At 34.9% G+C, this 15793-nt stretch overlaps 1 protein-coding gene across 1 annotated transcript; it reads left to right on the top strand.

Moving 5' to 3' along the window:
* The first annotated feature begins 1524 nt into the window (after positions 1-1524).
* Positions 1525-13051, top strand: CRISP1 (cysteine rich secretory protein 1). Its single transcript, XM_017881098.1, has 4 exons — positions 1525-1670; positions 7194-7291; positions 9651-9739; positions 12467-13051. Exons 1-4 carry the CDS (start codon positions 1542-1544, stop codon positions 12592-12594), a joined length of 444 nt encoding a protein of 147 aa, XP_017736587.1. The 5' UTR covers positions 1525-1541; the 3' UTR covers positions 12595-13051.
* The last annotated feature ends 2742 nt before the right edge of the window (positions 13052-15793 follow it).

The raw sequence follows: 15793 nt of genomic DNA, 5'->3' as shown, positions 1-15793 counted from the left end.
TGCAGTTAGATCGCAGACTGCTGTGCTAGCAATGAGGGAGGCTCCTGGGCATGGGACCCTTCTGGCCAGATGTGGGATAAAATCTCCTGGTGTGCCCTTTGCTAAGACCCTTGGTAAAGCACAGTATTAGGGTGGGAGTTACCCGATTTTCCAGGTGTTGTGTGTCTCAGTTTCCCTTGGCTAGGAAAAGGGATTTCCTTCCCCCTTGCACTTCCCAGGTAAGGCGATGCCTCACCCTGCTTCAGCTCTTGCTGGTCAGTCTGCACCAGCTGACCAGCACTGATTGTCTGGCACTCCCCAGTGAGATGAACCTGGTACCTCAGTTGAAAATGCAGAAATCACCCATCTTCTGTGTCGCTCATGCTGGGAGCTGGAGACTGGAGCTGTTCCTATTTGGCCATCTTGCTCCACTCTCCCAAGCCCATCTTAAAGCATATAGATTAGGTAACTTACTGCTAGTTTCCAGGAAATAAATTTAAAAAAAAAAAAAACATTATTACTTCTGTGTTACACTGTTTTTGTGTTGCTATAAAGAAATGCCTGAAACTGGGTAATTTATTAAAAAGAGATTTAATTAGCTCATAACTCTGCGGGCTGTACAGGAAGCATGGCACCCACATCTACCTGGCTTTTGGTGAGACCTTAGGAAGCTTACAATCATGGCAGAAGGTGAAGGGGGAGCAAGTGTCTTACGTGGTGAGAGAGGGAGCAAGAGAGAGAGAGTTGGGGGGTGCCACGCACTTTTAAACAACCAGATCTCTTGAGAACCCACTCACCATTATGAAGACAGCACCGAGTTATTTGAGGCATCCACTACCTTGAGGTAAACATCTCCAGCCAGGCCCCACCTTCAACACTGGGATTACATCTCAACATGAGATTTGGAGGGGACATCCAAACTATATCACCTTCACTCAGGAATACACATTATATTTTAACATGAGAATCTTTTTAAAATTAAGATGTTTTAAAAATGCTAACTCACATTTGTATCTACAGAATATTTAGAATCTTAGTCCAATGCTTTTGAGCAGTGAAATAGCAAAGTGGTGCCTGCCTGCCTTAAGAAAAGGCAGATACTCCTGAATACCATGTTCAATCAAAAGCCCACACCATACATGAATGGCTAAATAAACAAATGATTATTCAACATCTTTGTATTGTGAACACCTGTGTGTAGCTTCTTTTAAGCCATAGACCCTGTTAAAACTCTTAGGCTTCTCTGATTTGGTTTCACCTATCTAAAGCAGCTTGGAAGCAGCAGAGACTGAAATGTTGATTGATTTGATTTCAAAACGTGTTCATCACCTACTATCAACTTTTCACCAAACTTGAGTACCACATGCTCATTCATCAATGAGAAAGAAGGCTTTCAGCAGGGATACAACAGATTTTACTCCCTCTCAGAAGATGTTGTCAAGATGATCAGTGAACCATTCACAAAATAAAAATGAGGAAAGTCTCCTTGTATACTATTTCTCATTTGTTCAGAGTATGACCCAGCCCGTTTTCTCATTTCAGATACCTTTTGTGGAGAAAATATGCATATGACATCTTATCCTGTATCATGGTCCAGTGTAATTGGAGTCTGGTACAGTGAGTCTAAAGATTTCAAACATGGACAATGGACAACAACGGATGATGACATAAGTACTGACCAGTACACTCAGGTAACCTGTGTGCTGGCAAACATGCACATTGTTTAAGAGATAAGCATGTGTGTGGAAACGTAAGTCAGAAACAACCGAAAATCATTCTACCTTCTTATGGCAATCTTTACTGAATTTACTGAGTTCCTCTTATAATTTGGAATAGAAGGAGTTGTTCTGTTCAAAATATGGCTTAGAGAAGATGCCTAACTTCTCAGTTTCCTTCTTTACTCACTAGATTTTCCAGGAACTCACAAAATCATAAGATGTCAATCTAATTTGATATTGGTAGTATTTGTAAAAGTGAAAATAATGGCACCTTAAAATACAGGGAAAACCCTGATTTCTAACTTTAGTTTTATTGTGGTAAAAGATACATTTTAAAAATAACCATTTTAACCGTTTTAAATGGTTTCATGTTCAGCATTAATGTGGCATGAATGTTCAGTGCTAATAAGTCCACTCAAATGGTTGTGCAACCCCATCACCAGAATATTGTCATTTTCCCAAACCGAAACTCTGTACTCATTAAACAATACCTTCCATTCCTCCCCCAAACCTCTGGCAACCACCACTCTACTTTCTGTCTCTGTGAGCAATTTCACTACTCAAAGTACCTCATAACTTTGGAATTATATGATATTTGTCCTTTTGTGTCTGCTTTATTTCACTCAGCATAATATATTAAATCTATGTTCATCCATGTTGTAGCATGTGTCAGAATTGTATTCTTTTTTAAAGGCTAAATAGTATTTCACTGTATGTGCATATCACCTTTTGCTTGTCTGTTCTGATGGGCATTTGAGTTGTTTCCATTTTTTTCAGCTATTGTGAATAATACTGCTTTAAACATTGGTGTGAAAATATCTGTTTGAGTGCTTGCTTTCAATTGTTTTGGGCATTTGAAATTCCAAGGAGAGGAATTACTGGATCATATGTGAATACTACGTTTATTATTTGAAAAACTGGAGTACTATTATATTTTCTGTCGCAGCTGCACCATTTTATATTCCCACCAGCAATTTACAAAATTTGCAATTTCTTCACATCTTTGCTCTATTAGTCTGCTTAGGATGCCACAACAAAATACCACAGCTGGGTGGATTAAACAACAGAAATTTATTTTCCCACATTCTGGATCCTAGAAGTCTATGATCTTAATAGAGCATAGTCAGTTTCTAGTGAAAGCTTTCTGCCTGACACCTTCTCATAATGTCCTAATATGGCTTTTTCCCAGTGCAAAAGTGGAGCCAGAGAGAATCAAGGATAGAGACAGAGACAAGAGAGACCATAAGAGCAAGCTGTCTAGCATCTGTTCATATAAGGACACATCCTACTGGAACAAGGCCCAAGTCATATGACTTTATTTAATCTTAATTATTTCCTTAGAAACTCTATTTTCAAATACAGCTACACTGGTTGGAAGTTAGGGGTACAGAATGTGAATTTTGGGGGACCAATTCAGCTCATAACATTGTACCATTGCCCCTCCCCAACAAATTTATTTTCTCCTCACATGCAAAATAGATTCATTCTATCTCAAGAGCCCTCAAATTTTTAATTTATTCCAGCATCAATTCTAAAGTCTAAGGCCCAAAGTCTCATCTAAATATTATCTGAATATTATCTAAATGCATGAGATTCAAGGTGTGATTCATCCAGAGGTAAAATTTCTCACCAGCAGTGAACCCATGAAACAAGAAAAGTTATATGCTTCCATAATACAATAGACAAACAGGCATAGGATAGATATTCTCATTTCAAAAAAGAAATAGAAAAGGAAGCAGTAATGGGTCCCAGGCAAATCCAAAACTTTGCGAAAGAAATTTCATGTGATAGTAAGGCTTGAGAATAATTCTCTTTGGTTTGATGCTCTGCACTCTTGGCCAACTTGGAGGTAGCATCACCCATGGCTCTGTGGGCAGCCTTTTCCCTTTAGCTCAGTGAGGCAGCCTCATCAAATGACTCTCTGAAGAGGCCCTGCTAACATGGCTGCTTTCAGAGATCACCTGAAGGGACAATACTCTTTGAAGCTAAGTAGGAAGCAGCCTTGCGTCCTGGACCTGTAATGGGAATGGCAGCCATCATGATCTCTGAAACATTTGGGGAGTCATTCTTCCCTTTTCTTGAAGGATAATGCATGTTTACAATGAAATATCTCCATCATTCTTTCTGAAGAGTCTAAGAAGTCTGACAGCCTTCCATCACTTGGGTCTGTTTTCTCTGTCCACTTTAGTTCAAACTGGCAGTACCACCACTGTATAATCACACGTCTATTTCTGCTGAGATGTATGATTGAATCCATAAATCATATCCATGGTATCTTTATCTAATGGTTGTTCAGTGACATTAGGGTTCTCTTTGGAAAATACTTTCTCATTTTCTATAATATAGATGGGCTAATGATCGTGTAAATCTTCAAGTTCTGGTTCGTCCTTGCATAAATATTTCTTCAATTTCTTTCTCTCCTCTTGTAGTTTACTGTAAGTGGTGAGGAGAAACCAAACCACTCCTTCAACCCTTTGCTCTGAAATCTCCTCAGCTAAATTTCCACGTTTGTTGTTCACAACTTTTGCCTTCCACAAACACTAGAAGACAAGGCAGCAGCCATTTTGTTTGCTGCTTTATAACAAAGAGTACCTTTCTTCCAATTTCCAAGAATATGTCCCTTATTTATATCTGAGACCACAACAAAATATACTTTAATGATCTTATTTCTATTACCAGTCCCTTCCAAGCAATCTACACTTTTTATAGCATGCACTTAAAACTTCCAGTCTCTACCCATTACCCAATTCCAAGGCTGCTTCCACAGTTTTAGGTATTTGTTGAAGCAGCATCTCAGTTCTTGATACCAAAATCTGTTTTAGTGTTCTTAGCCTACCATAACAAAATATCACATTGCTGAATGACTTAAACAACAGAAATTTATTTTCTTGAATTCACAAAGCCTGAAAGTCCAAGATCAGAGTGCCAGCATGGTTAGTTTCTTGAGAGGATTCTCCTTCTGGCTTAAAGATTGCTTCCTTTCACTATATTCTCACATGTGCCCATTGGTAAGTTTCATAAAATAAAATCCACTTGGAATAAAGCCTACTTAAATTTGATGTTAAAAGCCAATGAAGATAAAGCATATTAAAAAAGAAGCATAATCACAGAAATCAATGCAGAAATCCTAAATAAAACACTAGTAAATAGCATTTTCTTTTAAGATTGATACACTTAGACACAAAGGGTATGTGGCAGGAATCTGGGAATATCTTAACATTAAACTACTTAATCATATAATTTACCTTATCAAAGGATTAGAGGATAAAAATACAGTGAATATCTAGAAAGCTAAAAATCTAACAAATTTGTGGCCTTGATTCAAACCTTCTATTTCCTATCTAAGTCAACCAACACACTAATTTTATCGCAAAAGCATTATCTCATTGCTGTGGTATATTAACTGAATTCCATCACCTTCAGATAATCTTGATTTGTCTCCTCCAAAGTGAATCATTGTCACTTTCAAAATAGAACACGTTTTATCAAAATGATTTCTCTCATTTCCTGTTGCCAAGGAATGAAGACAATGAAATCAAAGAAATTTGCTTTCATTTGCTTAAAATTTAATGCAATAGAATATAGAAACATTTTACATTCCACCAGTTATGGATTCTTTTCATGGCTAGCAAATGGAGGAGTGAGGACTAGAACCCAGATCTGAATCCTAGTCCAGTGGTCTTTACACAGCTCTTAATCTTTCATATGCACTGGAGAGATGGGAACTCCATTTCACCTAGTGTTCTAAAAATCAGAAGCAGCTGAGGGCAGGGAAGGGCAAGGAGCAGAATATAGGGTTCTAAGCAGAATCAACTGAACAACAAGAATGTTGATGTGAAGGTGAGTAAGCCCATGACAGCAGGCCCAGTGGGGGAATATACCACAAGGCTTTTCCAGACATTTTCCGACATTTTCTGTAGCCTTGTATAAATACATTAGTATGTTCATGAAAAATTTTGTAAAATAAAAGTTCTTTTTCTAAAGTCATTTGTGTCTGAAGATCTAATGAAAAAAGTTTCAGTTTCAATTTTTCTTTGCTATGAGTTAAAGGAATAAATGAATACATTAAGTTCAATAATCTTATTACCAATTAACATATAGAGGGAACATAGCAAAATAGATGTTCAGCTGCATTTTTATTAAAATCATGTTTCAGGTTATGTGCTCCATTAGAGTCTGAATTCAACAGGGTCTCTTATGGAAAATACTCATTGGTAGAAAATGTTAGCAAGAACCTGCAAACAAAGAATCTACATTATAAAATTTTTATGCCCAGGTAGAGCAATAGTTTTAGTAAAAGCCTAGGTTAGCAGCAGAAAATTAAAAGCCATATGGTGTGGAGAGATTGGCACTCATGCATGACTCTCTTTGTAAAGAGAAAACAATATTTTATCTAAAAGAGTCATAACAAACATGTTCTGTAATCAAGAACATGAACAGAAATGTGAGGAAAGTCTATAGGACTGTAAGAAAGCTACCCAGGCTCATGTGGGGCAGCGGCAAGTGGGAACAATCACACTTACTGAAAACATCTCCTTTTGAACCACTTAAATATTTCAATGTTTAATCCTACCTTTCACTGATGATGTAGAGGACAACATTGTTGTATCCCATTTTACAACATTGTTGTATCCCATTTTACAGCTGAGAAAATGAAACTCAAAGGCATAAAACAAACTTCTAAGTACAACCTACCCAAGAAGTAAATGATGGAATTTAAACCTGGCTCACTATTCCTCAAAAACAAACTCAGTACTCTACAGTATGCCTGTTCACTGACCGATAAGAAAAGTTTCTTCCAAGCTTTCATTTTTATATAATCACCAAGCAGCCTTCATTATGTAAACTGATAAGTTATCTCATCCCCATAAGTTTGATGAGAAAGGGAGAATGAACCAGCATTGAAGACAGCCTCTCATGTTTCGTTCCAATAAGAATGAGTCATGGAGAGTTGACATAGAGTTCTGATCAGCCGTGAGTACACTGGATACGATCAGAGAAATTAGTCCTATGCACAGCCATGTACAGCCCATGTCCAGAAAGGCAACACTCAAGTTTCCTTTGAACATCAGCCTGTTCATAACAAAATGATCAACACTACCTTTTGTATCTTTACCCACTCTCTATCCATCTCTCCTATCTCAGAGAAAATGAACATTGGGATTTTTTAAAATTAGAAATTACATCTAGAAGCCCTACTTATTTTCAGAAAGAAAAACTGACAATAAATAGAGACAATGTCAATCATCAAGTCACCCTCCCCTGTCAGCTGATTTTCTCCACCTGGTTTGCATTGTGTGCAGCTATGTGTGTGTATATGCATGTATGGTATCTAGACATGTAGGAGTCCTTTTGTTTGTATGACTTCTTGTTAAGCCATATCCAAAGTAAACCCAAAAGCAACATGTTAACTTTTAATCATGGATGACTATATTGATATTATGGTCATTTAGTAAAATATCTAATCTGCAGTAAAACAACTCTTTATCATCGCAGATTGTTTGGGCCACGTCTTACCTGATTGGCTGTGCCATTGCATCATGCCGCCACAAAGGATCACCTCGATATTTCTATGTTTGTCACTATTGTCATGAGTATGTATTATTAGTTTTTAAAATATATAACCCCCTAAAGTAACCTAATCTAGTTTTTCAAACTTTGTTTTTTGTGTGTGCACAAATGTTTATAGCAACTGTATTCATAATAGACAAGAGCTGGAAATAACCTAGATGTCCTTCAAAGATGAGTGGTTATACAATCTGTAGTTTGAGTCTTGGCTACTTCCTATTTATGTGAAAGCACATATTTAGTTACATATTATTTTATTCCTTTGACTGTATTTTCTCTTATTAAAAAAAAAAACAACTCCAATATATTTTCAGAGCAATTTACCAGGAGTCTTCCTATGTGTCATTGATTCTTCAGGTAATTATTATACAAGAGAAACAAATTTGGTTAAGCAAAGAAATGAGGACATTTACTTCAACAAAACAAGAGTATTGTTAGACCAAAAGGACAGGCATGCAGTGGTGTCTTAACAAGGAAACAAATGGAAAGAGCCAAGTATCTTTCTCTGTACTTAGCTATCTAGTAAAAAAGTTGATGTATGTCTTCTCTTTAAAAATGAAATTCACATGTTACAGATTCTATCACAGATGCTAGTCGCAATTCCTAGAAAACTTAATCTGATTGTTTCAGTAAGGGTCTGCTGCACCTTCTTCTCCTATCAACTGTGATTATGACACAAGATCAAGTAAGACAAAGGTGACTGCAGGGCCCATCTGTGTGGCTCCAGTGATGATTATCAGAAAAGAGAAGATTGTTCAGAGTTGGATAGAACTGCCTGATATTTGACTACAAATGCCAGTTCAATATCACTTCTGCTGATAAACGTCAGTGACGCCATTATGCATCTCCTTCAGCTACATGTATTTCTTAGATTAACACATAAGTCTTTCCTCCATAATGTTAGCTCAATGAGTTGTGCTCAACCACTGTCTCCCATGTATGTAGCACAATACTAGATGTTCAATATAAATCAATGAACATGACTGATTTGAAAATACACTGCTGTACGTCACATTTGCAGTGGTGCCTCCACTATCACCATTGATGTAGAGTTTAATATCATCATATAATAACTCTATCTGAGTTACATATAAATTGCGCTGAAGACAATAAAATCTCTTTGCTCCTACAGCACATGGTTTGCAAAATGTATTTTCAAGGGTTGGTGGTCTGCAGTGAACTTCAACTGCTCCAAAAAACAAAAGTACAAAACATGGAGAGCTATGATAGGGGAATTTTCTTGGTTGAAGATTAGTCCAAGTCTCTGACTAAATCTCTTACAGAATTTAGTAATAATCTTCTTTTCAAAGTGAAATTTTAGTAGCTCAGATAAACAAATACCAGATTAAAAAAGGTTTTTTAAAACCAGAACATTTACTTTTTTAAGTTGTATTACTTTAGAAGCAGATATTATCTACATTGTGCTTTTACACATACACAGGTAAGAATTGTCTTTTCTGTTTTGTTTTTCCTTTTGAGATAGGGCCTTGTTCTGTCACCCAGGTTGGAATACAGAGGTGTCAACATAGCTCAATGCGGCATTGACCTTCTGGGCTCCAGCTATCCTTCCACCTCAGTCTTCCAAGTACTTGAAACTACAGGCATGCGCCACCAGGCCTAACTAATTTTTTTTTTTTTTTTTTTTTTTTTTTTTTTTTTTGCCCCGGCATATCTCGAACTTTTGGGCTCAAATAATCCTTCCACCTTGCCCTCCCAAAGTGCTGGGATTACAGGGATAAGTCATTGAGCCCTGCCTGTCTTTTCAAAAATTTCAAGTTAGTCCAGAACTAGAACTTCTTATCTACTTTCTTTCCCACACCCCAACACTTTAGTTTTATCCATGCTGATGTACTTTCATCTTTTGTATACACCATCTGTTTCAACAAAAGACATTAACATGTGAAAAATTTCTTATAACATAGTGCAAGACGGAGTTAGAACCTCTCTAACTTGCCTCACTTGAGACTTTCTTCTTAACATTGGTAAGAATCATGCCCTTTTAAATGATGGTTTACCAAGTCCTTACAGGTATTAATGAAGAATAGTGTTCTGTTGTAACTGGCTCTAAAGCCCTCTTGCTTGTGAATGCTCTTGCTTGTACTCTAGGGTACCCAAAGTTCCCAAGTACTGTTAGGACTTGACTGTCCAACGAGATGTGCACATTGCCTGAAAAATATTTTCATGTCACTCACATTTATTGGTTCTATGTGCTAAAAAAAAGTTATAGCTAAAAGACTGGAAATCTTACACCCATTTTAAAAATTATCACTCTTTTTTACAAAATATTTGCACAATTTGTTTTTAAAATTGCTTGTACACTGTGAGTAAAATTTTATATGCATTTTTCAAAGATGAGTTTTATGAAATCACTTTTTTTTATTCAAGGGGAAATAATCCTGAAACAAAGAATGAACCTTATAAGACGGGTGTCCCATGTGAAGCCTGCCCAAATAACTGTGAAGACAAACTTTGCAGTAAGTTTTCTACATTCTGTTTGTTTACAGTTAACCCATTGGTCTGGGAACCATACATCTTTTAAATTAAGCATTGAAAAACATTGCACTTTTGTACAGCTTTCATCTCATTCATACCAAAGAAAATACACAAATTATTTCTGCTTACCCCTCCCCAATTGCCAGAGTGACTGAAGACCATTGATTTAACCTGTGGCAAAGGAAATTACAAAGTCTAAGTCTGAGAACTCGAGTTCCCACCCGATAGAATAAAATACTTAATTAAGGTCAATCTAGATAAAATAGTGAAGTAAGTGTAGATTTTTCTCTGCTCTCTAAAAAATTCTTGGGCCCTCTTATTGCAGCCCATAATTTAGGCTTGTTGCTTTCAGTTTACCGATGTTCTCCAATTGCTTGCCACTCCATGATTACTCAGGTTGCCTGACCACTTATTATGGCATGAAATTTTTACTGAGTGATCCTTATTCTTCTTTTGTTCCTGTGAACCACCTAAAAAGTTAGCTGATGCTCACTTTATTCCTTACATTCCTTACAGCCTCTTTTTTTTTTTCAATTTCTTGAATAAATCTTACCTAAGGTGAAGTTGTAGCCAAATGGGTGCCATTTCTGTTTATTTACTTAGATAGCCAGATTTCACTTTTTAAAGCCTACCTGCAACCATAATTTCTTAATTCCTAGGAATAATCTTGATTAAGATAAATTATATTAGTAATAAGTCTGTGGAGAAAAAAATAAACCTAAGAAAAATATCCTGTGACCTCCAACTTGAAAGGTCACTTATTTTTCTTCACCTAATCAGGTTACTCTATTTGCTTTTAAAGTAAGAAAGAAAATGGATTCTTCTTCCTCCTTTTACCTTTCTCTCATTTCTCTTCTCTTGTACTCTTAATTTATTTACTTCTCTGTCTGTCTCCCTCTCTCTTTCTCTGTATCCACTTCACTTTTTATACCCCATTTCTGGAAAAAAAATGTAGTTGGAGAGAGTTTCCTCCCCACCAAAAAAAAAAAAAAAAAAAAAAATCAACCAATTATCTATGCCTTAGGGGAGATGGGATGGCAATTTAGTAGATTTTAGAATCTAGGTGAGAAAAACAATGTCTGTAGTGGTATAACAATTTAATAGAAGTAAAAGAAGAGTAGGAAAGAGAAATGTTACTCAAGAAGATTGATTCTATTACATAGATGATGTATATCATAAGCCCTTTCTTTACCTGTAAGTGTTTGAGGAAGTGAGACCTATTAAAGAAATATATGAACTTAAGAATTGAACATATTGGACACAAGCAATGCTAAAAATGTAAGACCTAAATATGCAGATATAAATCATTTAATGCAATTCAAATGAAATTTATAAAATAATAATTCTTACTTATAATATTAGGAAAGTATATAAATTAATAACAACAGATAAAAGAAAACAATGGATTACAACACTTTATAGGTTCAAAGAAAAAAATATGTTGCCTCCAAAGAAAAAAAATCCATTGATAATCTTACAGATTCAAAGAAAAAAATGTTACCTCTAAAGAAAACAAATCCATTGATAGTCATATTTCACCAGAATATTACATAAAAGAATAAAGTAGGATAATGATAGGTAATTGATTTTTTCAAAAAGGAGTAATGACTTTGGCAAATTGCTGATTATAGGAAAAAGAAGCAGAGATACACTATCAAATATACAATTGCTCAGGAGTAATATAACATCCACATTTCATTTCCTTGTTGCACCTTGATAAATCTACTGTAGTTATTCTCCAAGTTCCTGAAAGGTGAATAAGTTTAATAATTTAGAAAGGGAAAATGTATATAGCGTAGAAAGATATTGACTAAAATAATAAACAGTAAGACATAAATGTAAATTTAAAATTTATAAGATTGTTATAAATTTCATGCAAAGGTCAAACTTTATAATTGAAAGAGAAGAAGTATAATGGAAAAATTTAAATTGACCACCAAATTATCAAGATTCAAATTCATGATAAGGTCAGAAAATCTTAAAAGAGAGAGAGAATTAAATTATTGTTATTCTTGCCTTTGTAGAGAGACAAATAGATCCATTTGTTATTTGTGATAGAGAATTCAGGTTAAAAACTATTTTAGTAAACTTTTTGGTGCTATTGCCCCAAATTTAAAATGTTGGGTATCTTCATTGTGATTGGAGAATTTTGTGTGCATTTCTGCCTCTGTATGTACCAGAATATAGGTGCGTGCACATCCATGGGATAGAGCAAGGTGAGAAAAATCAGTAGAATGTTAATCGAGATAACTTCTGGGTGGGTGGGTGCCATCCTATATGTGGTTTTTAATTCCATTTTCCATTGGCTATACATCACTTTTGATAATCCAAAGCAAACCTTTAACCAATAAATAATGCAGCATTAGATAATTAGACAAAATAGTGTGAATATTTTATATTGCAATGGCATAGTTAATACTTTCAAAATGACAATGTAATTTAAAAAATGATTCCTCTCCAATCTGTTTATATTGGATTTGAAAAATTGTGATAAAAAACCTGTTTTATACAAAGACAAAATTTTACCTTTTCTTTCAAATATGATCTTATCACTTGTTTTGCATTCAGATTTAGTTAGCTTATGCTAATGAAATTGAGTTAGCTATTGTTAATAAAAATTTCTTTGTGTCTTTAATAAGATGGTCTCTTTCCTCAGCAAATGTGATTTTCAAAATGTTGTGTTGTAAAACCATACTATTTTCTTTCAGCTAACCCCTGTATCTACTATGATGAATACTCCGACTGTGACTTACAAGTCCATTATCTTGGATGCAACCACTCGACAACTAACTTGTTCTGTAAAGCCACTTGTCTGTGTGACACTGAGATAAAATAGGTCTTTGTTATTTTCATCAGTTCTGTGCTGTGACGATGAGGAGAAGATGTCTGGTTGGATCTTGTCTTTTGCTATAGTTCAGTAGTTTCTGCTCAATTTCATTTGATTTTAATCATGCTGGAGATGTTAACTCCTGTCCTGATACATCCTGAAGTAACACTGTTCTAAATTTTCTTAGTGCTGGAGTAAAAGGCCAAGTCCAACACCTGCCTTAAATTTAAATCATGCAATTTATAGTTCTTAAGTTGGCATAATTCAACTTACGGTATAACTGAGTCTCTCAACAGTAACCTGGGCTAAAGTAGGTCTTATGTGGTTGAACTCCCACCCCCGCTTTCCCCATATTTTCAGCCACTCTGATTATCTTCCCTGTGTAACTAACATCCAGTAATAATTCTTCACTTTTAAAATTTTACTTCTACTTTAAATCAATCATTAAAGGAATCCACAAAGCAAACAGAGTTCAGTCTCATCTTGCAAGGTAAATATCACTTAACTGGAAGTAGTTTAAATGTCTCATTGTTTTATTGTCACATCTATGTATACATTTGTGAAGCAAGAAACAATAAAAAAAGCTTCGTGTGCCATTAATTTAACAAAATATGTATTCAGTACTGATTGCATACAAGATGCATGTTTATATATACAGAAAGAATACAGTTTCATTTCATTTCAAAGGCAGTATAAAAGAAATATAAAAATAGCATAATGTGAGAAATAAATAAGTCCCTAAAGACATATGGGTCACATATTATTATTGCCAGATGAGCATAAATAGCTTTTGTTTGGAGATTCAGGAAAGCCTTAAGGGTGGAATGACACATCTTCTGAGTAAACAGGATTGCAAAGGTTATGGTTATTTCAACACAATGGAACAGCACAGTTAAGGCCAACAAACGTAAAATGCACTGAAGCATTAGGGAATATTGAAGGGCTTGACATGAGGAAAGGGAAGGCTAGAAATATTTGGTCAAATTTTAACATTATACCAAAGTTATACCCCACTTGTATATTTCTTTACTCATTTTAATAAAAAGTAGCTCTACCTACTTGTATATTTCTTTACTCATTTTAATAAAGTGTTTGGAAAAAAAAAAGACATCACCCACTTTCCAAAAGTAAAAAAGCCATGCCTCAAACACATTCTGCATCATACAGAGGTTCTTGTCACAGATACAAAAATTCTGTGTGGCTCCAAGAAAAGAGGACAATTTGAGAATGATCCCCTCTTGACATGACCCATGTCTTTCCATCTAGATCCATGGGCATTTCTCCCATGTAAATCCTTCAGACCCTTTCTCACTTTTTATTTAAACTACATTCGTTAGATCTATCCACTTGATTGTATCTATCTTTTGAGTAATTGTCATTAGCATAATCATGGACATATTAACATCAGGAGAACAGTAACTTATCCTGGGACACTGTAAGTAGGATGGTACTTTATAGCTGAAATACTTAATAAATGGAACTCATCACAAAAATCAAAGTAATAATAATTTACTTAAGAAAATTAAATGCATGTGTTGTAGAAAATCTTTACTCATTTTTGCATTACCAGGTATTATGATTTCTCTTACCTCATCAAGGTAGCATTAGATTTTAGAGTGATTAAATTAGAGCCCTGAGTTCTGAATTTTGCATGCTAGATAACCAACTAATCCTGCAGTCTACTGTAGGCAGTGTTACCATGTTCTTACACTACAATATGCTCTCTCTAGAAATTAACATGATACTTCTCAAAATTTGCATTCCAATACATCTCTTCCCACTTTGCATAAGAGTAAGCATATTCAAATATTTCTTAAGGTTTGGGGAAGGAGGAGGAAGGGTAAGTCTATGTCTTAGGAAAATCAAGTAAGCAAGTAACAAAACTTTGACTTTGTCTACATTACCCAAGTTTAAATAATATGCTGGCTTATTTCACAATAAATTATATTTGTTAAATATAAAAACTATTTCCCCCCAAAATATCTCAGAGCACATTGACTATGTGAAAAGTACCTCGTAATGAAGAAGATTGGGGGTGGGGGATGACCTCATGTACACCATTCTTCTATTATCTCAGAAGCTTTCAGAATCACACATATTGTTTGGAAAATCATTTTTAAAAGCTATTTTTGGATGACAGTGGAAAGAATTCTTATTTACCATGCAACACCTTTCTAAGAAACAGAAAGTCTTATGCCTCTTTCCAAATGTTACTGAATATAGAATAAATATTAACAAATAATTTTGAAACAGAAACAATATCCAGTGGCAGTCTGTACTTTCACAGTAGTAAAAAAAAAAAAAAAAAAAAAAAAAAAAAGGTCTAGGTGTATAATACAAAGATTAAGAGCATGAGCAGAGATGCCATCCAGCTGGTTTGAATTCAGGGCACAACATGTGCTTGCTCTGTGACTTTGAAAATATTATTTTCTTTGTCCTCATCCATAAGTTATAATAAGAGACGGAATCTACTTCATAAGTTTGTTTTAAGGATTGAATGAGTTCGTATGTAAAACCCTTAGAAAGGTATTTGGTGCTTAAAGTGTGCTCGATAACTATTAGCCAGCATTAGTATTCATTCTCTTCAAACTCCAGTCCCTGAGCTCTGCCCTTCAGACATAGTTGAGCGGCACTCTCTGGACTCTTCCTTTTGTGAACTCAGCAGTGAATACGTGTTATGGTAATAAATGAACAATCTCTTCCCCAACCCAAATAACATAACAAGTATGGAGTAATTTATTAATACAACAAAGGGGTTTTCAAGAAATCTATAGTATAAAACTACCTTTGATTAAACAAAACATCCAATTTAGCAGAAATATCTGATTTCACCACATTATTTAGTAATACAGTGCAATCATAATGGAAATAGCAAGAAGAGCTTTTATAGAGTTTATCGCAAATTCATTCAGAAAATAATTATTCAATAGAGACCACCAAAATTAAAATTAAATTAAAAGATGTATGTTTTGATAAAGATATTTATATATGAGAAAGATAACATTTGGAAAACAGTATTAAAATACTAGGGCAGGAAATTTGAACAAAATCATGACATGAAATCTTGAAAGTGTTTATTTGAAGACAGTAATTTCACTGGAAAACTTTTAAAAAATGAGCAAGTGAAANACAAAACATCCAATTTAGCAGAAATATCTGATTTCACCACATTATTTAGTAATACAGTGCAATCATAATGGAAATAGCA

This window comes from Rhinopithecus bieti, unplaced genomic scaffold (genome assembly GCF_001698545.2).
Source record: "Rhinopithecus bieti isolate Rb0 unplaced genomic scaffold, ASM169854v2 scaffold_12605, whole genome shotgun sequence".
Classification (NCBI taxonomy): domain Eukaryota; kingdom Metazoa; phylum Chordata; class Mammalia; order Primates; family Cercopithecidae; genus Rhinopithecus; species Rhinopithecus bieti.
The sequence above is the reverse complement of the archived record's forward strand: the minus strand, read 5'-3'. Positions and strand labels throughout refer to the sequence as shown.

Coding starts and splice junctions, on each gene's coding strand:
- CRISP1 (XM_017881098.1), top strand. CDS start 1,542: ATGCATATGACATCTTATCCTGTATCATGGTCCAGTGTAATTGGAGTC. Junction 1,671..7,193: donor GTACTGACCAGTACACTCAG/GTAACCTGTGTG, acceptor TTATCATCGCAG/ATTGTTTGGGCCACGTCTTA. Junction 9,740..12,466: donor CTGTGAAGACAAACTTTGCA/GTAAGTTTTCTA, acceptor ATTTTCTTTCAG/CTAACCCCTGTATCTACTAT.